At 44.1% G+C, this 25,260-nt stretch overlaps 1 protein-coding gene across 5 annotated transcripts in view; it reads left to right on the forward strand.

Annotated features, from left to right (window-relative positions):
• The window catches only part of LOC146192227 (uncharacterized), a 78,290-nt gene that overhangs the window by 13,070 nt on the left and 39,960 nt on the right, over positions 1-25,260 (forward strand). For all 5 annotated transcript variants that reach the window (XM_084602391.1, XM_084602392.1, XM_084602393.1 and 2 more), the window contains exons 4-6: positions 6,825-6,864; positions 17,839-18,789; positions 21,088-21,332. In XM_084602391.1, the coding sequence (XP_084458517.1) occupies positions 6,825-6,864; positions 17,839-18,789; positions 21,088-21,332 (1,236 nt within the window). The remainder of the gene's footprint in view (positions 1-6,824; positions 6,865-17,838; positions 18,790-21,087; positions 21,333-25,260) is intronic.

The following is a 25,260-nucleotide window of genomic DNA, read 5'->3' on the forward strand; positions in this document are numbered from 1 at the left end:
ATATATCTAACTCAATTTCACCGGTCGTTCGATCCGCACCACGCACTGGAAAGTGTGCCTTCCCCTAAGACGATCGCATCACCCTCAGCCGTTTGCCGCATGACGTTTTCAAGCCACGCGCGGAAGGAATGAGAGGGGACAGTTCGGCTAGGGCAGCGATACGCCCATTCCCCAAAGGCGCGCGCATCTGTGGTTATCGTTTCCCGCGCGCCAGCATGTAACGTTTGCTAGCCATGTGCGTGAATGAATCAGAGAGAACCGGTGGGAACGAGAGGGGAAAGACGCGATAGAGCAAAGCGCAAGGTTGTGCCCATTCTTTTGCCGAGCTATCTCTCTCATTCCTCTTTCCCGGCCTTCGTTCGCAGTAGCACGCGCTACGCATGCGCCAAGCCAGCTCAGCCCATTTTCAGATAGAACGTCGGACGCTTTCTCCAGCGCGTTTGCGAACCCTCTGCGCGCGGCGGCTGATGGGGCTATAGCGCCTGCGGAAATTAAGAAGCGGCAGATCTTTTTTTTTTTTTTTTTTTTGCGAGAGTCGTTTGTTTTTATCGTTGTGCTGTACGCGCGGCGTAGCGTAAGATATGGCGTTACGAAGCGGCGTTTTTTTTTCTTTCTTTTTTTTTTTTGCGGGAGTCGTTTAAATTATGCTTGCATGTATGAACAAACGAAACCACGCGGTCAGCTGCGATTATGACACCGGCCTTCAGCATTTGCAGCTTCAAACAGCATTTGCAGCTTTCCAATGATTTTGTGGCAGTAGACTACGTCTGCCCCAAGCACCAGGCTTGCGCAATCAAGCCATCACGGGCAGTCTGCCAAGTTCGCTCCCTGCCGCAGCAGGAGCTGCGCAGCATCTTGGCACGCTGCCAAGGAATGAGCTGTGGTTGAGACGACCAAAACGGAGTGCAACATGCAAGCGAAAACGCTCGCGATTTCTGCCGCTGCGACACAGAAACCTTGTTTTGAGCTGCCGCGGTGGCTCGAACGACAGAGGGACGCAGTTCCAACAAGTTGGAAATTTGTTGCTCTGTCACTGCCGCTCGTCGCTGAGATCGTTTAATCGCTTTCATGCGAGCGAGCTGGCCTTATCGCTTTTATTATTTTTTTTTTAATTCTCTAGTACAAAAGTGGAAGGTGGGTTCATTATACAAGTGAGTTGATTACGCGACAAATACAGTATCGTTTTTTTGCATCGTAAGTGCCGTCCCAAGCCGATTTCTGTATATCGAATTATCTATATATCGAACTATTTCGCGATCCCCTTCGAGTTCGATATATCCTGGTTTGACTGTAGTGCATTAGAAACGGGATCTCTGAGCAAAAGCGTCAGCGCGCTTCGTGTGTTAGCGGCCGTTCTGCCCGCAGAGGAGGTGCACGGCAGCAGCGGCAGACAGGAAACACTCCCAGCGTGCAGGCTGAACAGTGTGCACTATTGTCTCTGCTCTAGTCCGGTCAGGTTCTGATGCAGCATGCCAGCTTGTTCAGGCATCAGCAGCTTGTAATGACGGGAGTTGTGACAGGTAATGTTTACAACAGCAGCAATGTGTGTTCAAGCTTTGTCACTGTAGCAAGGAACATGCCTCAACAGCACAGCACATATGTCGGGGGCATGAAGCAAGTCCAACTTAAGTGCAGAAGAGCTCCCTGTTTTGTGCCTCGGATATGTCATTTCAAGCTATAATTTCAGACTGAATTTGGCAACTTCTTTGAAATAATTTTTACGATGTGGAGCTCCCTTGTGGAAGTGTGTGAGTGGCATAACTGAATGCTTGCAGTTTCCCGGACTGCTTTTTCTTGCTCATCACCCGTTTGACACCTGCAGTACCCAAGAGTCCTTTGCTTTATTATGCATATCACTCTTCGCCCACCAAATGATGCAGTGTTGTATCCTAGGCCGCATACAGTAGAATCGCAATTATTGGGAATGCTGCAAATTTGTAAAATTTCTTGACCCGAGTGCCTTGCGAGAGTACAGTGTGCATCTTTAACACTTCCACAAGCCACTACGGATGATAAGAACACGTGAGCTGCCATTGCATGCACATCACTGGTACCACAGTCTTTGATCTTGCAGTACCCACTGCAAGCAGTGAGTGGTTGTGCACGGCCATCAATAAATTCCTTCAGTTGCATACAAATCTGTGTGAATGTACCTCCCATGCTTATTCATGCAGAATTAGCTTGTTTTGGATGAACTTTGACTGATGGAATTTTTTTTCCTGAGCTTGGCAAATTCTCATTGCCAAGATTTAATGGCGATGGGAACTACACTACATGGGCAGGACATGTAGTGTGAAGAGAGGGTAACCGATGGTCGCTGAGGGTAAAAAACTGGATTCCAAGGGAAGGAAAGCGTAGCAGGGGGCGGCAGAAACAAGTGGATGCAGCTAGCACAGAACCGGGTTAAGGAGAGAAATATGGGAGAGGCCTTCGCCCTGCAGTGGGTATAATCAGGCTGATGATGATGATGATAAAGATTTAATGGTAAAGTAATTCAAGGTCGTCCAGTGTGGTTTCTCTCATATCTCGTATGCTGCTTTGGGAAATGAAATGTAACCAGTGGGCCTGATGTGTGCTTCCTCTCGTAAGTATTACCTTGAAGTTTCTTCAATGTCCTTTTCAATGCACTTTGATAATATTTTCTTGCTCAGTGAAGTTGCCATGTAAGCGAGCATTTCGTGCTGATATAAATTTGTGGCAAGTTTTTTGTCTACTGATGCAAGTGATTTGAAATGTATATCCACCCGTAGCAGAGTAATGATCTGACCTGTGTGGTATCCAGTTTTATTAGTCTTTTTTTTTTTTTTCACCTCTTGTTCTGAATGGTAGCTTGTAAGAATTTGTTGGCTGGTAAGCAGAACAATCGAATTGCTTTGTGATATGGCAGCAGTATTTGATTTGCTGCTCCGTGGAATATGTACTCACTTACTTAAATCAATAATGGAATATGACTGGTTTGAAAAATCATGCGTGTAAATGACACTGCCATTGTAACAGTGCTGTTTATTATAGGATGAATATGAAGGATATATATATATATTACTATGCAAATGTTGAGAACATTCCGACTTCACAAGAAGCGCTTGCTGCATTGGATTTACTGCGCCGCCACTACAGTGCTATTGAGAGCAGTGGGTTTGCATTTGTTGAGTGTTTGCAAACTGTGGAACAGGGCGTGATATGGAACGCAATCAACACAAAAAAGCAGGCCGCAATAACGCAGTTCTTTGCGTGTAAATAAATGGACGTGACCCAAGTAGGCACCCTCCGAGTTGCTGTGCCTTCTCTGATTGGATTTTGCTGCTCTTGCATGTACTTTCTACGAAATTTTATATTACGAATGGCCCGGCAAGAGAAGTCTTGGGAAGCTTGAAACGCTGGCACTGCACGCAGGAGTTCACGTAACACTTAGTCGTTCGAGGTGCAGTGGTAGTGTAGCAATAGAACATCCGCCTCTCATGCAAGAGGACCAGGGTTCAAATCCCGGTGCCACGCAATTCACCGGATAAAAGAAAAAAAAAAATCCGCGTGTCGATGGAATTGCATAAACAGATTTAGGGTGCGACCTGATGCCGGTGAACACCTCCGGAAACGCACTCCCTCACCAGAACAGGAGTTGGCCACCCTTGTGCAGTAATTGGCTGCAACTTCTTATTAGTTCCATAAAACCCCGGCCCTGACCACGGCGGCGGTCAGACCTGTGACGCAGCAGGGGGTGCTAAGAGTTTCTCGCTCTGCTGGACAGGCCGCCATTGGAAACTGACCTTGGCAATGTTTAACGCTAGAACCCTATCTAGTGAAGCTAGTTTAGCAGTGCTGTTAGAGGAACTAGAGGGTATGTAATGGGATGTCATAAGGCTTAGTGAGGTTAGGAGGCCGAATGAGGCATATACTGTACTGAAGGATGGGCATGTACTGTGTTATCAAGGTTTACCGGAGAGGCGAGAACTAGAAGTAGGTTTCCTTGTCAATAAGTATATAGTGGGCAATATAGATGAATTCTATAGCATAAATAAGAGGGTGGCAGGCATCATAATTAGGCTTAATAAGCGCTATAAACTGGGCCTATGCACCCACATGTAGTTATGATGACCACGCAGTTGAAAGCTTCTACGAAGATGTAGAATCGGCAATGCGAAAAGTAAAGACTCAGTATACTGTACTAATGGGCGACTTCAATGCCAAGGTAGGGAAAAAGCAGGCAGGAGACCAGGCAGGAGACCAGGCAGTAGGTGACTATGGCATTGGCTCTAGGAATAGCAGGGGGGACCTACTAGTTGAGTTTGCAGAGCGCAATAACTTAAGAATCATAAATACCTTCTTCAGCAAACGGAAGAACCGGAAGTAGACATGGAAAAGTCCTAACGGGGAGACTAAAAATGAAATTGACTTCATACTGTGTTCAACCCCCGTCATTATGCAAGATGTAGAGGTAATCGGGAAAGTGCGATGCAGTGACCACAGGATGGTGAGGTCCCGAATTAGCCTAAATCTGAAGAAGGAACGCAACAGATTAGTAAGAAAGAAACCAATAAACGAATTAGGGAGGGCAGAAGAGTTCAGGATCTCGCTACAGAATAGATATTCAGCTCTTACAGAGGATGGAGACATTACTTTAGAAGCAATGATCAATCATTTCAGAGATATCATTACTGAGTGCGCTGTAGAAGTAGGTGGTAGTATAGTTAGAGAGGATACCAGTAAGCTGTCCAAGGAGACGAAAGATTTGATTAAGAAACGCCAGAGTATGAAAGCTTCCAATTCAACAGACCAGATAGAATTGGCCGAGATATCAAAGCTAATCAATAAGCTCAAGATGGCCAATATAAGGAAGTATAGCATGGAGAAAATTGAGCATGCTGTAAAGAAGGGAAAAGCCTTAAAGCGGTAAAGAAGAAATTGGGCATAGGCAAAACCCAGATGTATGCGATAAGGAACAAGGCGGGCAACGTCATCACGAATATGGACAAGATAGTCAAAGTAGCCGAGCAGTTCTTTACAGATCTCTACAGCAGCCAAAGTAGTCAGGACCATAATGAGATTGGCGGTAGGGAAAAACAGTCAGACGTGCCACCAGTGACGAAGGACGAGGTCAAGAAAGCATTAGAAACTATGAAAAGGGGGAAATCAGCTGGAGAGAATCGGGTGACTGCAGATTTGTTAAAGGACGGGGGGGATATCGTGCTAGAAAAACTGGCCACCCTGTATACGCAGTGCCTGGTGTCATCGAGGGTACCAGAACCATGGAGGAATGCAAACAATATTCTCATTCATAAGAAAGGGGACTCTAAGGACTTCAAAAATTACAGACCAATCAGCTTACTGTCTGTTACGTATAAGGTATTTACTAAGGTAATCGCTAATAGAATCAGGACAACCTTAGACTGCAGTCAAGCAAAGGATCAAGCAGGTTTTCGGAAACGATACTCTACTATCAATCATATCCATACCATCAACCAGGTGATAGAAAAATGCTCGGAGTATAACCAGCCCTTATATGTAGCATTCATTGATTACGAATAAGCATTTGACTCAGTTGAAACTTCGGCGGTGATGCAGGCATTGCAAAATCAGGGGGTAGACAAGCCGTACGTGAAAGTGCTGGAAGATATATATAGTGGCTGCGCAGCAACCATAGTTCTGCATAAAGAAAGTAACAAAATTCCTGTAAAGAAAGGTGTTGGGCAAGTAGACATGATCTCCCCAGTACTATTCACAGCTTGCTTAGAGGAAGTATTCAGAGACTTGGAATGGGAGCAGTTAGGGATAAGGGTAGATGGAGAGTACCTCAGTAATCTGCGATCTGCTCGTGACATTGCCTTGCTAAGTAACTCTGATTGAGAATGATTGATGACCTAGACAGGAAAAGTAGAAAGGTAGGCTTGAGAATAAATATGCAGAAGGCAAAGGTAATGTCAGCCTCGGGAAGGAACAGCAGTTTACGTTAGGTAGTGAAGCACTGGAAGTAGTATGTGAATATGTCTATTTAGGACAGGTAGTAACCGCAGATCCAGACCATTAAAAGGAAATAACAAGAAGAATAAGATTGGGATGGAGCGCATTAGGCAAGCACTCGCAGATTATGACTAGCAGCTTACCGGTAATGCTCAAGAGGAAAGTATACAACAGTTGCATCTTACCTGTACTCACCTGTGGGGCTGAAACGTGGAGGCTAACCAAGAGGGTTCTACTTAAGTTGAGGACAACTCAGAGGGCTATGGAACGAAAAATGGTAGGGGTAACATTAAGAGTTAGGAAGCGTGCAGAGTGGGTCAGAGAAATAACTCAAGTTACTGACATTCTAGTGGAAATTAAGAAGCAATGGGAATGGGCAGGACATGTAGTGTGAAGAGGGGATAACAGATGGTCGCTTAGGGTAACAAACTGGATTCCAAGGGAAGGAAAGCGTAGCAGGGAACGGCAGAAAGTTAGGTGGGCAGATGAGGTAAAGAAGTTCGCAGGGGTCAAATGGATGTAGCTAGCACAAAACCGGGTTAATTGATTGGAGAAATATGGGAGAGGCCTTTGCCCTGCAGTGGGTATAGTCAGGCTGATGATGATGATGATATATTACTTTTGAGGACTTGTATACTCCACTAGGAGCAAACTCATCTTTAGGGAAGTGCCTCGAAAGGCAAATAGAATTTGTTGAATAAGTATTCGATGGTCAAAGATCTTCTGCAGAAATGACATCTGTATAGGTTAATGGCATGTACTCTGGTTTTAATTGAACTGTGATTTTAAGTAGGGATTGCTTTCGAAGTGCCACTTGTGACAGCTCTGCAATTGTTCTTATGTACCATTCTCTTCTTGTGCTTGCGCAGAGGGCCGGATTGCACAGTACGAGAAAGAGCAGCATGAAAGGTGAGGATGTTGTCACATTTCATGCCCACTTGCGGAACATTTCTTTAAGGGGAAGGAATGTGGGGTGTCGGATTGCAAAAGTCAGCAAAAAAAAAAAAAATGTTTACTTTAGAAAATTTTTGTTTTTGGCATCTAAAAAACTCATTCTCTTTTATGCAGAAATATTTCACCCCAAAACAAAATCTAAGTACTTCAAATAAATGCATTTACAGACGATGTAATGTACATAAGTAATACATGCTAGTTTAGAAGTTTGTTTTGAGCATATTATCTTGCTTGTGGAAAGCATAGCACTGCAATAAGTGCACATATTTTAATGGTGCTTGTTTTGTTGCAATTGCAGACATATGCTTTGTATTGGGACAGTCTCAGATTTACCATGCAGGGTCACATTTCTTTATTAACAAATAGTTCAACCAAGATGCATTCTCAACATTAGGAGAAGGTGCACACTGCTTTTTAAAAGAAGAGCAAGGGAATTCAAAAAAGCAGTTTAGGGTGTCTTGATTTAAACTGAACTCCTTAATAAATATTAATACCATTCACATGCCCATAGCGAATTCTGCAATGCTAGGCTTTTCATGAGCAAGCAGAATGGGAAGAACATGTAAACTATGATAAAACAAAAACTACTACGGTGTCCCAGTGAAACTTTATCGGACTGATGCTGTTTCAAGTAAGCGGATTAATTTGCATTGCTGTGAGCCAAAACAATAAGAAAGTTTACCTACGATCCCCTCATCCCTAATAAGGTTGCAAGATATTGCTCTGTGTTTCAGAGGACACAACCAACACCAGAGTTCTAAAATGTTTCGTGTGTAACATCAGAAATGACTGGGTAGCTCATGCACTGTTCTGCTGTGGAAGAATAAGGACCATGGGAGAACCTGGTTGTGCAGCCAACTTTAGGCAATATTTATTATCGTTCAATGCATTAGCGCAACACTGAGGTTAGCTGCGTTAATTTCTTTTTGTAACGAAACGATTTTTTTTTTGCGGCCCTGGACGAATATTGTTTAGTCCTCTTATAATGAGTGTGACTGTTATGCATCGTTTGTCCATTATACAGTAGAACCCCGCTGTAGTAAACTCGGATATAATAAACTGAGAATTCTCAGTTCATCACCTGTAGATGAGTGTACATTTTTCCTTCCTTGTAGTAAAGACATTTTTGATAAAAATTGGTTTTAGTAAAATGCGTCCGGCTGCAGTGGCATGCTGCTGAAGAAATGGCATTGCCGCACACGAGCTACTTAAAATCATGGGGCAGTTTTCTGTTTTTGTTTTTTTTTAATTGCTTCCTGAGCTGTTCCGAAATGCTTGAGCCTGCTTCCGCCCCTGCATATTGGAAATTTGTATTTTTATTTTTACACCTCAAAGGTCTCTGTCCTTGACATTACATGAGGGGTGGGCCTGACATGGAAACGGTATTATGTGGGAAGGCTAGAAAGCAGGATTGTTGATAGGCTTCGATTGAAGACTGGGCCACTGACAGTTGTAACGTGGTTGGGCAGGTGGTTCCACTTGCTGGCAGTGCGAATAAAAAATGAGTTTGGTATGTAACAGTGCACGTTTGCGGTGGGGAGACACACGGCGTTCAAGTGGATACTGCGAGAATAGTGGTGGATGGTCTGATAATTGTTGTTTGGTGAGAGATAAAATCTGTGTAAAAGAACGAGATGCGCTATTTTATGACAAGATGCCTAGGGGGGAAGACAAAGCTGTCCTTTTAATGCTTTAATACTGCTGCTGTCAGAGTAATCAGATGGAATAAACCTAGTGGCATGGTTTTGAATGGATTCAAGGATGAGAATTAAGTTTCTATGATGAAGGCCGAAAATAGTGCTAGTATATTAATGTTTTGGTCAGATTACGGTCTTGTAGGTAGGCTATTCAAGTTAGTGATGTTTTTAGCGTAATGTGTCCTGGTTAAATCGTTAGATTATGCAGGAGCCAGAAAGGACAACAGGATTGCTGTTAATCATGTAAGTGGTAGGTAGCTAGTTGTGGTGGCTGTGGAAAGATAGGTTGGAAATCTTCGACGACCTCTGGCGCTGCATGGTTATACACAAACACAACACACACACAAGAGAATTAAACCAAAACGTTCACACATATGATGCACACATATGTGAACGTTTTGGTTTAATTCTGTTGCGTGTGTGTTGTGTTTGTGTATAACAATGCAGCGCCAGAGGCCGTCGAAGTCGTATAGCCAACTAGCTCGCTCTCAAGTACTACTGGAAATCTTACATTCAGCGTCATGAGCCATAAGTCATACCATGCTGGCACTTTATTACAATCCTCTTGCAGGCTGGAAGCATCTATGTGATTAGTTATTAGGCGATATATTTTATTTATTTATTTATTCCTCAAAGGTCCGGGGACATTACATTAAGGGTGGGCAATGAAATTTAATATGAATACAGAATATCTTCGATGGCGGTTTTGTATTGGTTGAAGTTGGTGATGGTTGCCACTTTGGATCACACGATATCACACGATCGTCAGTGAACAGGCGGATTTCGGATGATATGTTATAAGGTAAGGCATCTAAATATATTACGAAGAGAAGAGGACCAAGGACAGTTCCTTGGTGTACTCTAGAAGGGATGGGAGACATCGAAGAGGAATGCAAGAAACAAATTTTTGTCGATTGGGAATCTGTGGATCCATTGAACACAGGCAGATGGAGATTGTGATTAGAAAGTTTATGCATTAAACGCTTATGGGGGACCTTATCAAATGCGTCTCAAGTCCAAAAACAAAGCGTCAACAGGAATAATTGCAAATGTGGACTCGTAATAATGGTCTTCTCTGTGTCCAAGCTGCTGAACCCTTTAATCACCAATTTATTTTTTGAAAAACGTACTAAATCGCAAATTTTTTTTAAGTGACCATAATTTTCTTCATGTAATTATGATTCTAGAAATATATTACTTCAATGGTTTCTGGTTAGAATTAACACTAAAAGTTTAAAAAAAAAAAGAAACAACTTCACAAGGGTGGCTCTCCCACAGTGCATGCACATTGTGAAATGACTCTTTTGAGCCTTCAATCAGGCGCCAAAGGCGCAAAAGGCATTTTCTATGGTCGGCTAACTCCCTCTAGTGTTCAAAATCGCAACCAATGCAATTGACGACCGTAACTTGTCTTTTGATATGGCAGCACCGCAATGTTGAGCCGGACAAGTGTAACTCGTCATTGGCGATTTTGGCACAATCTGACATGACAAGTACAGCTCGGGATTGGTGGCTAAAGGGTTGTTTTTGCCGTGTGTTTTATCATATTTTGTCATATTTACCATATTTTTCAGATGCCATATTTACTGAACTTTAACTAATGGTAGCCTTGTGAGGGATCATGCGGATGTAGCAGTGGCAGTGGCCAGTTTTTGAGCACAGAAAATGTTCCACACTTAAGTCTTAATGAGAGCCAACTTTTTTTTTTCAGCTAGATAAAGAGCAGGGGCACTTGGTGTAGGGCGAGAGGAAGGGCATCTTTTGGGAAACTCATGTGCTATGCTTAATATGCCCTCTGTGCTCGTGAGGCACAATGGCCTCTCTGCATGTTTAACCTTACATCTAATTGATACGTGCTGAGCAGGCATTTGCTGTGGCTGATGGATGTGCCTCAGCCTGGGATGAGATTACTTTTCTTCCCAAAGTTCTCCTAGGTACAATATGATTTTTTTTTTCTGTTAATGTGAGAGCAGTGCATGCCACATAGGCCACAAAAGACATTGTCAGAGACCAGGAGAAAGCAGCATTGGAAACCCCATGACGTCACAGCCACATGGCCTCGCGCAAGAAATTCAAACATCTGACAATGCTCATGTTATATGTGACGTCGTGCACAAGTCAGTAAAGCATTACTGGCAATTCAAATTAAAGGCCGCTGCATGTCTTAAATACTATAACTTTATAAAGTAACTGAGTTTGCTTCAAAAAAAAAAATCTTGGGCAATAGGCAGGATTTGAAACCATAACCCTTAGGTCCCAAGCCAAACATGCTATTCGGTCGTTTCTAAAGCAGCAAGCCGGTGGTCGCTCTTCGCGGCACGGGCGACTGCGTTGGTTTGGAGCGTGGAGATGCGAGCAGAAAACGAATATTTTGGCAATTCCGAGATGTGCAAATCAATAAACTCTTTGACAGAACAAATATATTGTTCCTGCCATGGAGCAAATGAGTAAAAAGTAGCGTTTTGGTTCGCTGGGCCGGTTTGTAAGACGTTTTGACTTGACAACCCATGTGGATTCTGAGCGACGTATTTTGTTGAGGCAAAACGCCATGTCGTCGGTGCATTCATGCTCGCGAATCTCATTAGATTGGGGCTTAATATCATGCCATCGTACCTGCACGAAAGTGCTGCAGTGTTTAAACACCAAGCTGATATGAAACGTATGGTGATATTTTTTAAGGTGAACGTGCAAAAGAGGTAGCCCTTTCTCTCATTAATAACCATCTATAGTTCCCCGCGGGCAGATATTCTGTACAGCTGTCTGTCAGCTTTAGTTTATCCTGATTAATCACCACGAGACTAATTGAAAAAAAAAAAAAATAGAAATTAAGGATAAGATTTGTAAGCATGATTTCCTGGCCACATCGCGTCGACATAGCAATATGAAATGCGTACATTCTTCAGATGTATTTTCATTTTTCGACGGGGTGAGCAATGGGAGCGATATATTTGAAATGTGCTAACATTTTAGTTGTAGTATTTTAATTTTTCGGACGGGGTGAGCAATGGATCTGAACAAACACAATCATTTCTTTACAGATGTCTTCTCCCTACTTGATCAAGTGCTTTTCTCCCGGTAGTACAAAGAACACACCTCAGGTGTTAATTTCGGCGGTTTCATTAAGCTCAAATGGCCGTTTCCCTAATATTTTGGACAGTAGCATATGTTTGCCTCAGACTGCTTCATGATATGCGCTGAAGACAAACAAGCCGTTATATACTCGGTATATGAGCACGTGAATATACTCGGTATATACCCAATGGCCGTGCTGAAATATCACATAAAATAAAATGTGAATATTCGAAAAACTGTCGCCTAAAGAGTTTGTCGCCTTTTAATGCGGCATGCTTAGTACATGCGGCAATACGGACGGAGTTTTCACTTGCAAGCCAGCGAATTCATATGCGCACTCGTATAGAACGTTTATTTTGAAACTGTTGGCAAACTATAGATAACTTCGTATATATAACTGATATGACATACTGCTACTTATCTAAATGCCAAACCTCACACGAACGATGCCACAACATCAAGAAGCAGGCCCGCTTGTCAAAACGTGCGCTATTTGGCAGCAGCACTATCACCGACTCGGCCGCCATGTCGTGCTGCCGCCGCGCCACCTATAGGAGCTGGAATGACCGAATATTGGCTAGGCCACTCAGGAAGGCTTTTTAATGTGAAAGTTTTTAATGGCTTATGCTTGTGACCATGATTGTGTTCGTCTGTCTGTTCATAATGCTTAGTTTGATGACGTCATCAGTGGTATAGTATAGCGTACCTTGAAATTAATGTCATCAGGGGTGTAGTACAGTCAAAGCCAGATATATCGAACCCGGATAATTCGAATTTTGGATATATCGAGTTTGTGGAATATCCCCTTGAAAATCCCATGTAAAAGTATAGTAAAGCTGCATCGTGCATTGAACTCCAGTTTCACCGGTTGTTCGATATATCGAACTCCGCACCACGCACTGGAAGGTGTGCCTTCCCCAGAAACGATCGCATCACCTTCGGCAGTTCGCCACGTGAGATTTTCAAGCCACACGCGGAAGGAATGAGAGAACAGTTCGGCGATGGCTGGTCTAAGAGAGCTCTGCGCCCTTTCCTCAAAGGCGCGCATATCTGCGGTGATCAGGGTGGTGACGATGGTGATCATTTGCCGCGTGAAAGCACGTGACGTTTGCAAGCCATGTGTGTGAAGGAACGAGAGGGAACCGGTTTGGCAACGGCTGGTACGAGGCAGACGCAGCCAATGCAGCCGTGGTGTTCGGGAAAGGGGAAACAAAGCGAGAGAAGCGCAAGGGTGTGCTCATTCTTTTGCCGAGCTTTCTCCCCTTCCTCTCTTTTTCCCAGTCTTCGCTTGCAGCAGCACGCACTACGCATGCGCCGACAAGCCAGCTCAGCCCGTGGCAGACAGAACGTTGAACGCTTTCTCCAGTGTGTGTTGTGAACACTGTGCGCGGAGAGTGACGTGCGATGCGTTGCGAGAGTCATTCATCCTTGTTGTCGTGCTGAACGTGCGGCGTAGCGCAAGCTATGGCGGCTGCGGGCATTATGAAGTGGCAGATTTTTTTCTACCAGAGTCTATCTTTGCATCAACGAAACAACGAAAGCATGCGGTCAGCTGTGATCATGACACCGGCATTTGCAGCTGTCATGCTTTCCAATGATTTTTGTGGCAGTAGACACCACCTGCCCTAACGTGGCGGGACAAATCGAACCAGGCTTGTGCAATCAAGCCATCACGGGCACTCTGCCAAGTTCGCTCCCCGCCACCGCAAGAGCTAGCATCAAAAGCATAGTCAAAAGATAAACATCATAATGATGTCACATCCGGTAATGACGTCACGACTAGTGATGATGCCACCAGGCGATTCACTCTTATATGAAGCTTACCCCGCCAGGTGTTCAACCCAGGCAACCATACGGCGCCTTCCATTTGGCGCTTCCTCGAACGCCGCACCACACAGCATATAGAAGCAGACTCAGTGCAGTAGGCATCAGTGTTCTTTCAAATTGGTTTACAGGAAGGAAAAAACGCAGTATCTGTCACAACTCTGCGCGGTCACCTTAACCCAGCCATAAGGAAAAGGAGGAAAATGGGAGGAAAAAAAGAGAAAAAGGTGCTGTAGTGAAGAACTTTGGACCACCGTAAACCGATGCTTTCGCCTCATCCCACTTTAGTGGTCCAAAGTACCCCCTAGAATTTTATTTTTGTGTTTATTGCCTTCACTTCACGAACACCATAGGCTGGCCAATTTTGCAAGAATGAACTAGTTTACATGCAATACCTCTAATTATAAAGCATTCGAATTGATCACCTTTTCAAGTACGTTGATAAACTAAAGGCTTGGGAGCAAAGGGTTGGGTGTTATATGCATGATGTGCGGTCTGCGAACCTCACATTCAAACTCACAATGAGTCATTAAGTTTTTTTTGGCCTGTAGGGTTTGATGCCCCAGAGTGACTCAGGCTTTGAGGGATGTCATAGTGAGGGGCTATGGAAATCTTGACTACCTGGGGTTCTTTGACGTGCACTTCTCAATGGACTTACACTTTTGAAACGATCCTCGGATTGTCTTGAATAGGTGTTCTTCATCGTGAAGGTTGTTTATTTGCTCTTTTTTGCCTAAGGACTAATCAGTACGCGTTCCTGGACTACCTGCTCTCTTTCCCGACATTTTTTCTGTGTCTACCTTTTTACGGCACTGGCGACTGCCAGACGGACAGTCACCTAGACTTTGCGATCTCTTTTTTCTTCAACGATATACTGAGCGTGTAAATTATCCCTGCATGTCGGAGACTAACTAAAGCTCGTTCGTTCATCCCGCCATGGTAGTGCAGTGGTTACGGCACTCTACTACTGTTCCCAAGGATGCAAGATTGAATCCCAGCAAGGCGTCCGTGTGCTGTGCGGTGTCAGTGCACGTTAAAGAATCCCAGGTGGTCGAAATTTCCGGAGTTCTCCACTACGGCGTCTCTTGTAGGCTGAGTCGATTTGGGATTTTAAACCCCCGAAACCAAAACCAAACCATTTTATTGGGGGTCTGTCTCCCCGATCTTCATTGGTATGCATACAGCATACATTATACAGGCTGCTCCTGCTAAGATCGACCATGATTTAAAAACAAAACAAAAACCTAAGCGCGCTTCTTAACTGAAATCAAGTGAGTATCATTAGAAACCCTGTGAACACTAATGTGTGAATAAGGAGGTTTGTTAGTGCCACACGAAAATAGCCCAACCCAGATGCTCTCAGCGAGGTAGCTTTAGTGTCCGCTTTTTATTAAGTGAAAGTGAAAGCCCATGAAGTGTTCAAAAATACCACACGACAGTGGACTCCGTGTGCCATGTTTACGGTGCTCTCATGCACGACTGAGTAAGGAACCACCAAATTTGCTGCTTTTGTGATGCTTGCAACAGAACTTTGCTCTGCTGCTAGCTCGAAGACAAGCGCTAGAGCTGCAGCTGACGTGTAGCAGGAAAAGGTGCTGATGCTTATCTTGTGGCCAGCAGCAAAACCAAGCATCAAGTCGTGAACGAGAGTGCCTGTAATCATGGCACATAGAGGGGCACAGGGCCTGCAGTCGTCTGGTGTTTTCTAAGCTTCGTGCGCTTCCATTGTTGCTGAATAAATGTCAGACAGCTGGGTTGGACTATTCACATGGCACGCAACGACTTCCCTATTCATACGTAGACATTTAGAGTGATATTTAGAATGTTAATCAGTTAATGTTGATCTATTATTAGAGTGTGCGGAATTTAAACCATACCAGTGAGCTCTTCACAAGGCTCCTGACAACTCGCATGATTTCAGGTGCAAGGAACGCTTAGCTTTCTTTTAAAAATCTTGCCCAACTTAGCTTGGACAACCTGTATATCGATAACATTAAAAGTACAGGCACATGCGTAAGCAAACATGGCATACTTTTTGGTCCAACTGCAATCACGCCTTTGCTATCGGGTAACCAGTAACATTACTTGCCCACGAGACAGTGCACTAGCATCTGCTAACCGCATTCACACACCAAATATTAGCTGCCAATATCAATTGGGCTGGGCATAATAAGTGTTGGAAGGCAACAGCTTGCTCCATTTACTTCTGTCTGCTCTTGGACATGTATACATCGTATACTTTTAAGTAAGGGGTGGTCTTTATTGCTGTGCATGCATCACCTCCAGGGCAAGCACAGAAGTAAATGTTCATTCCAAGACCTACAGAATTCATTTCTGCGCTTGAAAAAGGAAGCTTGATACTTGGAGGCAACAGAGATGAGTGTCTCTCCCGACTTTCTGCGTCTTATGGATGCCACTCCTCTGGCTCTGGCCTTCTGACATGTCTGCCGTTCTGTGGGAGCATTGTCTTTTGGTCTGCAAGCAGCTGCGATGTAATACCAGCCCTGCGGTCCCCCAGATTAAGGGTTACACAGCTACTGATGCAGACCAAACAAAACAAAGCAGGGCGGGGCCAGTAGGGTGGCTACATACATTTCTTTTCCTATGTTTAAACTACTGGAATTTGAACCTCATTTTTGTTGAGGGTTTCGCGGGGGAAGATTGAGCCGAGGAGTTGGGCAGTGGTTTAGTTTTCATGATGTTGGCCGTGTGTGGCAGTAAAACGCTGCAACCACTGTCGCTCAGGCATTACCGCTCTGCCCTGCCCCTTTTTATGTTTTCTTGTTGCAACCCAGTGGGATGGAGCAACACCAAAGGGGCTCAGCAGAGCTCGATAGTGGCCTTCCGAAATGGCGGACATGTATCACGCTGCAGTTTGCTTGCATTTCCACGCCTTATTCAAACAATTTTCATCCGCCGCTCTGGTGTATTTGATGAGGTTGCCTGAGACACTCTGGAAATGCCCATCTCGGTCAGTGGTCATATCCTGAAATGGTTGCTGCAGAAGTAACTTTGCAGTAAAGCTGGAAGGCAAAATACACTTTCCGACGAGTTGATGCACCACATGATTGTCTGAGACGGATCATCCGGCCTCTTATTTTGGTGTCATGGGTCAGGTTCACATTTATCAGGAATTTGATTTATTTGGCTGCTTCCACTTCCTGACCTGTTTCGCCATTGGAAACACAGTGATTGTGATAGCAAGCAAATGCTGAGATCTAAATGCTGCTCTCTGTTATGCAAAAGTGGTTATGAAGGAAAATTCTAGTTTGACTTCCCTTGGTTGTACCCCAATAAATGTAAAGCAGTGCATAAATTGCAATGAGAAAACAGAAAGAAAAAAGAATAGCTTTACAAAATGGTAGCTCTGCAGGCTTTGTTTTCATCACATGATGCGAAAGGTGTTTGACGTGCGATAGGATTTGAGCACATATTCGCCGTGTGGCTTGGTGTAACATACGGGGATGAGTTTTAATAGCATTTCTGCAATCTTCTCTTTGTTGTGGCTGTCCGCATGATAGAAGAGGCGTATGGACGCACCGTGAATGTGCGCGTGGTGCGACTGTGGTAACAGCATGATTTGCTGCCTCTGAGCCACCAGTTTATTTAGTTGTTTGTTGCAGATACCCTTGCTCACTTCAAAGCAGAAGCTGTTGAATGACCAGCTTTGTTCAGTCTGAAATGCTCATTGTTCAAATTACTAGCTGCCGTGAAAAGTTGCTGACGATTGATTGCTGCTAACTTATTCATGCGTGCAGTTTGCGAGAAAAATTGCCAGTGTTTCAGCAAACTTTGAATGCTTCAGTGGAGTGGCTTCCACGGCCACTCCCAGCTATAGTTGCATTTGCGTTCAAACGTGCTTTTTCCAGATGGATTCAGTGCTTCCATTTCGTTACTCTAAATGTTACAGAGGAGTGTTTCTTTTTATATGTCCATTAACCCTCTTCGGTTTTGGAAAGGTGCTGAGCTATTACTATACTAAAGAGAGCAGAGATGCTTCGAATGTCTTGATAAAATGATGACTATTTAGTTCTGCATAAACATTTCAATTTATAATGCAGTTTAAAAATATTGTGGTAGAAAAAAATATTGGTATGCCTAGTTTTGACAGTGGCAGGTTTATTTGATGATGTGGGAATGAGATGCTCTCAGAACATCAGTTGGGTAGTACAGTGATTTGCTCACTTTGATTTCATTAGTCTCTAGCTCAAGCGATTAAAGGAAGTAATTGATATATATATATATATATATATATATATATATGTCAGAAACTAGTTTTTTGCACTGGTTTTGACTGTCATTCTTGTCATGGTATGTATGTTTATTCCTGCCTCAGGAGTGCAAGCTCTGCCGTCAATGTCACACCAGAACGAGGGGCCAGAACCTTCCATAATTCACCGGATGGGCAGAGGCAACCACGGTCAAGTGACCTTGTCAGCTCCCCCAAGGACTTCATCCTTCAGGAGGACTCGCTTGGGGAGGCAGGCGACCTGGTGCCTCCGTCTCCCGTTGGTGGCAGGGAGCCTGAGGGATGCAGGGAAATGCCAGAGATGGTTGAGTGCGGAGGATCAACGAGTTCCAGAGTCAAGGAGCCAGCAGTGGCTGTACTGCAGACTGTGCCCGAGACACTGGAATGCAACCTCTACGGCGATGGCACAGATGACGAACTTCCATCATACCAGCCGCCGCTTAAGGTGATCGCGGAAAAAGATGGTGTGCGAGATTGTGCACAAGCTAACCTGGATTCTGTGTTTTCTGAAATGGCTCCAAATGGAGAGTCCCATTTTGGAGAGACAGTGGCAGAATCACGTGGACGCGAAGCAGTCGCCACTCTTGAGCATGTTAATGATGAGGCTATTGAGCTCGTGTCTCAGGAGTCCCCTAGCCTCCTTCAGCGGGGCATTTTCGCTCGTCCTGCGCAGCATGACAAATCTCTGCCCGCATATGTTGCTTCGAATGAGACTCCCCAGCGATCCACAACTGCAGAACCACATTGCCAGCTGCTTCCTGTCACCGACGAGGAGAGGTCGCCCAGTCTGCTCACTTCATTTGCTGTTCCAAAGTGTGTGCGTAAAAATGATGTTGAACCACCGTGTTTACAAAACCCGGCTGCTGTTGACGTGACTCAGTGTGATGAGTCTGGACCTAAATTACAAGCACTGCCAAGCATTGGGAAACTGTCACTGTTGAGGAAACGGCCCGTTCCAGCAGCCGAACGTGCCAGCACTCCCACTGCTCAGCCCTCGTCAACAGCGAAGCGAAAAAAGCAGACTAGGCTATCTGACAGGTGAGGCCTGGAAGCTTCTTGTACTTGCCAGTAATAGAAAAGTGTAGGCAGAAAAAAACTGTTTAATTTCATTGTTTTACTTGCCTGGCAGTAAGATAGCATTTCTTCTAACCACATATATGAAGTAACTAGCATTGCAACTCAGTTTTTGTGCACTTTTGGAAATTTTTTCATATTATTGGAATATAAAAAAGAAGTGTTGTTGTACCTGAGAAAATTTGTAAACATTAATTCCTCTTTCAAAGGAGTTGCTGAGAATGCCGCGTGCAAAAATGGGCAGATGGGAAGTGTGCTCATGTGCGTGTATAGATATTGTGAGCCACGCTTGGCGCTTCGTCTTCCTCACCTGTCGACATGCAGCTTCATCTTTCTTTTTTGTAGATACTGACTGTCATTGCTTAGGGCTGTTCGCTTTGGTGGGCCTTAGTTCAGAATAAACCTGGTATGCCGAGCCCGGCTAGTACGCACGGTGGAAGTACTAATATATAGCGTATTCTGAGAGGAAATTTTTCATGCACTCACTTTTCTTATGCACTACCGGTCTGTCTCATTTTTTTGCAGCTCAGTGTTTGCAGTTTAAAGCAGTAAATGTGTTGCTTTCATTCCAGGTCATCGCAGTTATGCAGAATCCAAAGTGCAAGCAGAGTGCGAAATTTTTCGCTTGCCTTTTCTGAAATGCTCCAACTAATATGGATTGTGAAAACAATAGACTCAAGCCAGACACAGAAACAATAAACTGAGGCGGAGATTTACAGAGCTGGGTTGCATCACTTACAACAGAGTGGCATCGACACTTGGTTTAAAGGCCAAATGGCCAGGATCGGTACGTTTTTAACGAGACAACCCTGGTGCCTAGATCAGGCATCGAATATAGCCTGAAAAATACTATGGTCACACACACCTTGACAAGAAGTAAAAATTCAAATGAAAGCCATCTCATGCTCACTTTCGGAAAGCTGGATCTTCTCACTCTCTGCGCTGGCACTTTGACCGCTGCGTTGATGTCAGTGCGGAAGAGGCTACATTGGTCCATCCCTCTGGCCGATGGTTGAATGGTGGGCATAGGCCTAGACCGCACATTTGCTCATCCGCTGATTGTGCATGCTCATTTTTTTGTTGCCCGTCAGTTTAGATGAGGGCGGAAGTTCCGAGGTGTCATCTCTTATTGGCGCCTCTAAACAAAGACATGTTGTCCTATGGGTCCACTTGTTGGTCAGTCTTACTGAATGGGCATGCATAGTAGGGTCCAACTCATTGCGATGACAATTGCAAATTTGTAATTTCCTATTATACAAACAGCATATTAAGGGAGCCCATTGTGGAGCTTGCTCCGTGACTTTAGCGCTCATTTTCTTCTCGGTTTCTTGCACACAGTGACTTTTGGATGAAGGAAGTATACCACACAAGGCGAGCCATGATGTGGGCATCTGATGTACTCCATCAGACTCCACAGTGCCACACGCCTACATTGCAGGAGGAGGGCATATTTCTTTGTTTTCAAACAGCTCCAGAACGCAGACAGAGACGCATATTTTTATTTCTCTTGCGTACGCTAGTCAACCAGGCAGGCGAATGAAAAATCTTAGATTGGGAACGGAAGGATACTATAGGAGCATTGCAAAACAGGTTGATTGTTATGGGAGCAGCTCGGCTGTTAATTTTCTAAAAAAATTTTATGGTCTTATGTTCCTGGGGGATGCTTCATAGTCACCACGTAGGAAATTTCATTCTAAGGGTGGTCAGTGGCAGTTTAAAGCAATTTGGATGAAAACAGTGTTGTGGGAATGCAAGAATAAAGGAAATTCTCAGGCAAAAGAAAAATGGAAGAGAGAGTGTTGCTGGTGAGATATCTACACTTTGTGCTTAAGTTATTTTTTATTTTTTTGTCCTATAACTACAATGCTATGAAGTCACTCCTGGGGATGCAGGTGTCTTCTGGAGGGTGGAGTTACACTACTTGTACACCTCTGCAAGCACCCAACATTTTATCATTTTATTCCAGTGTAGTGCGTGTTCGTTTTAGGTGTGCTTTTTTTGGCGTTCTGTTTTGTGTATTTTAGTTTCTATTGAGTATTTGATAGGATGAGCAGTTAGTCATGTTGTTCTTTAAGGGACGTAGCATGCACTGTTTGGAGCAGTTTTCGATGTTCGAAATTCACGAGCAATAGGATTTGCTCGTGAATTTCATACCAGGCAGATAACAAGTGTTGCTGTTGGGTTGTTGGCCATAACAAGACAACTGCCTAGGGCCTTGGCCAAGATGGAAATATCTGTTCTAGATCTCCCTTCTCCTCGCAGGTACTTCCTGTCAGTGAACCGTACCACAGTGCCTGCCACCAGGTCTTCCCGTTCAAAGAAGCTGTCCCAGACGCACGTGGACACTCACTTCACCGACGACTCAATCTTCTCGATGCCGAGGAAGCCTGCTGACCCTGACGAGACGTTTGTGGCCCCCGAGCTTCTGCAGGGCGCCAAGATGCCGGTGTCTGACCTGCCGTCATCCCCCGGAGATGCCAGCCCAGCTGCAGCCAATGAGCGACACGGTTAGTTTGACCTTCACCCATTGGTGGTGTTGATCTCGGCAGTCACACATCCCTCTTAATGAGTGTCGGTGGTTGGCCAGATTGAAATTCCTGTTTCAGCTTTCAAAAAACTCCTTGAACATCAACAGTTCCCATTACTTAGTCCCTAAACAAATTAGCTTCTAAGAGCAAGCCATGAATATCACTACCAAGCCCCCATTCCGCACATTAATGTATATGCTAATTCTTATTTCCCAAAGACGAAAGCAGTATGGAATAATTTACTAGTACCTCTGTTACAGGCCGCTACTTTGACAACATTTGAAAAAGCTATTTCTACTTTACACTGAAAAACGTGAAAACGTATTGTCAAGCATTGTACTGGTGACGTTTCTTGCAAAGGTATACTGGAAAATGTACATATTTTTTTCCGTTGTTTGTGTGATTTATCTGCACTTGCGTTGAAAGTCTGAAAATCAGCTACATTGTTTGAACATTATACTGCACACAATGTGGCTTAAATTTATAGTGAAATTTGTACTCCTTGTGAATGTTTCGAATTAAACTCGTGTTATGTCCCACTACTGTAACAGCCCCACGGCCAACAGTATTGGCAAATAAGTAAAAAATTAAAAAAAAAAGATGAGTAACGTCAAGACAGTTGGCACTCCATATGACTCTGTGTGAAAACAAAAATCTGCTCAGGACGAACGTTTTGCATTTCAGTTAAGACAAACTTTCTCGACGCAGTGAGCCGACACTCGGGGGACCACATTGCACTGTCATGAAAAGAAAAAAAAAACATGTGAAATGCTTCTATTGTATGTAAGAAAAGTGCATTCTCATATGATGGCTTCCATGCACCTTTGCGCAAAAGTTAAAAGAAAGTATATATCTTGCTCGGGGGTGCATTTTTAAAGCAGGGAGGACTTCCTTGCCAGTGCAAAAAGAAAAAGAGAAACGGTGCATTATTGCATTTGCTCTAGAGCAGAAATGTGACTAGGTCAAATCTTGGCATTATGCACATAGTATCACATGCTGCACGAGGTAAAACGGCATTTAATGACAATTTGAATTTCACTTCATCAATATGTTGACTAGCACTTTATGGCACAAGCTCTGAATAACTTTTCTTTTAGTGTTCATAGAATTTTGTCTGCCATCGCGCTATTAAAGCGAAGAGGGAACTTGGCAATACAGCAGGGCGATTAGGGGCTTTGATAAAGGTATTGAGAAGTTTTCTTCCTTTTTTTGCTTGTGTGCCCCGTGCACTTGTGAACCAGGGTGAAGCTGCTGCGATGGGTGGCTGTCTCGGTGTTCTTACTTTCCATGCTGGTTTTCGTGATCCGAACCGCTTTTGTGTAAGCACATCATGGTAGTTCTAGGATGCCTTGCAATCAGCCTTGCCTTGTGTGTTTCTTTTTGTGTTGCTTTCCTATGTGTGGTTTTTTTTTTTGTGTGTGTGTGTGTGTGTTTTGCTTTGCACCTTGCCACAGTAGAGAAGCCACCGCAACCCATGACTGCTACTGCAGTCAGTGCTTCGGGCCAGGTGGCCCCGCTTTAGCCCTATTTTTATGCTTTACACACATACAACTGGTCACTGAGTCCATTATATGGCCAGAATTGGTTGCAATGTTAAACAGACTAGATGGAAAATCATTTTATCCAGGAACATATTAATCACAGGAAAGTAGCATAATTTCTTGCATCATTTTTCATTTCAGGAAATGTAGCGCAAAGAAGACAGGACAAAGTAAGGGATACACACATGAGCGCTCGTGTGTGTATCCCTTATTTTGTCCTTGTCTTCTTTGCGCTATGTTTCCGAAAATGCAAACGCACCAACTCGCCCAATTCAGCATTCTTGTCATTTTTCATTCCTGCAATTTTTGTATGTGTGCAGCAGGAATGTATCAATAAAGGTTTGCTGCACGAGGATTTACTGATGTTCAAATTGTGTCCAGAACTATGGACATAGCCTTTGGATGCTATATAAATGCTTGAAAATAATTACACTCTTACCTATGGCAGTTCGCCTCAATGTTTAGAATGATCTCAAGGGTCAAGGTCGAGTCTCTGATACCTTAGTGCATGCAGCCCCCCACAAAGCAGCAGTTGCATCACAGAGTTTCTGCTGCTACTCAGTGCGTCAAGTTGGCCAGTCCTAGGCCCCTTTGCAATTCTCCGCTTTTGCTACTACTCCCAGCTCTCTCAGTTACATGTCTCTCTAGACAGTCAGCGCAGTTTTCTTTCTGTATATGAATCCACCTTTTTCTCTGCATTTATATGGACCGGGCTTTGCTCCAGGTCGTTAAAAAGCTGGCTCGTTCAGGTGGCTCTCAAGGTCGCTTTCACTACCTTCAAAGCTGGAGAAAAAAAATTCATGCTACGTTCAATTCCTTGGCTTGGAGTTTTACGTGAGGTGCATCCTGAAGTATAATTTGATCTCTGAAGGGATTTCGCTGACTACATGGTCTCAGTTTGCCGAATTTTAACATTTTTATATTGCAGGAAGTTAGGGGCCTCAAGCATAGTTACCAGTGCTGCATCAGCTTACCTGGCTGCATTTCGATTAGTTTACGTTTGCACAGAACAGCATGAAACTTGTAATGAAGAATTAAGCAAGCCTTAATGTAACACAGCAAATCCTCAGTGCACAGTCACTCTTGCATTCTGGCTACGATCGTGATTGGCAAACCTGGGAAAGGGCGTAATAAGAACAGCCCGTTGGGGAGGGTGAACGGTAGAGTGCACTGCCACTGTGGCATCATTAATGGAGTGATGTGGTGCGATGTGCGAGTTTAATTACCAGAAGGAACACTAAGGGGCTATCTATGAAAGACACTGCAGTCGGGGGTGCTGAACTGATTTTAACTGCCGGCTTCTCTTTGGAGCGGTGCTAACATTGCATGTCGTGTGGGCGTCTTCTGCATTTCGCCTTACACGGTTGCAATGGTTGGATCTTTGAGTTGAGCACCTGAATGCCATGAGAGCAGGAGATTTTAGAATGAGTTGGGAGCAAAAAATGCCATCATGTCAGCAAAAAAAGTTGTGTAGCGCCATGGTCAGTGAATTTCTTCTTAAACCTTTGTCTTTTCCTTGTTTGAGTTGCCCTTGTTTAGCTTCATCTCACCAGCTCAGTTTAAACTCCTTGCATCAGCTGGCCCTTTGCTGATCATGCTGTGTTGAGGGTGGTCAGCTGCTGACGTTTATCTCAGAGCAAGCCGTGAGGTGAAATTTTGTCACGTTCAGCACAAAGGCGCCAGCTCTAAGTTGTCAGTTGTCAGAGATCACTGTAATCACAACACATTTGGGTATGTGGAGCACATTTCATATGGTGCTTTTGTTCTTTCGCAGGCTTTCATTTCGGCCAAATAAAAAGAGCTATATCAAGGTAGCCTTGGTATAGTGCTCGATAGTTGTGCTCTGCAGACCTGAGCGATTAAAGCCACATTTGAAACGTTGGTTAATGCTGGCTAATTGTTGAGGTAGCCGGAACGACAAAAATACTAGCTGGTACATTTCATAACTCCCAACGACATGCACTTGATTTCTTTTTAGAAGAATGCTTTCCTTTTTTTCTAAATGTACATCTATTTAAGCTGGGGCACGCCTATACTGTATTGATCTGAATATGTGCACATATCTCTTGGAAGAAGGCAGAGATGTGTGACCAACTAGCTCATCGTTCGACTCTATTATGTGCACATAATGGGGGCACATAACTGTCATGATTATCACATGCTGCAATCAGATGTTCGGTCATCAGCTGCTCATATTCTCTTGTAGCACGCATTCAATAACTAGTACTTGGATGCGTCTTTGCCCTGAAGAAGACATGCAGTCCAACTAACTTTTCACCATGTTTTGGTTTTGTTTTGCAGCATTTTCGAGGTGAAATTCTTTTCGGTTTATGCAAAATTTCATCATGTGCTACCAGTGTTTTTAT

This window comes from Amblyomma maculatum, chromosome 4, assembly GCF_055883805.1.
Source record: "Amblyomma maculatum isolate TAMU_Amacu chromosome 4, ASM5588380v1, whole genome shotgun sequence".
NCBI classification, from domain to species: domain Eukaryota; kingdom Metazoa; phylum Arthropoda; class Arachnida; order Ixodida; family Ixodidae; genus Amblyomma; species Amblyomma maculatum.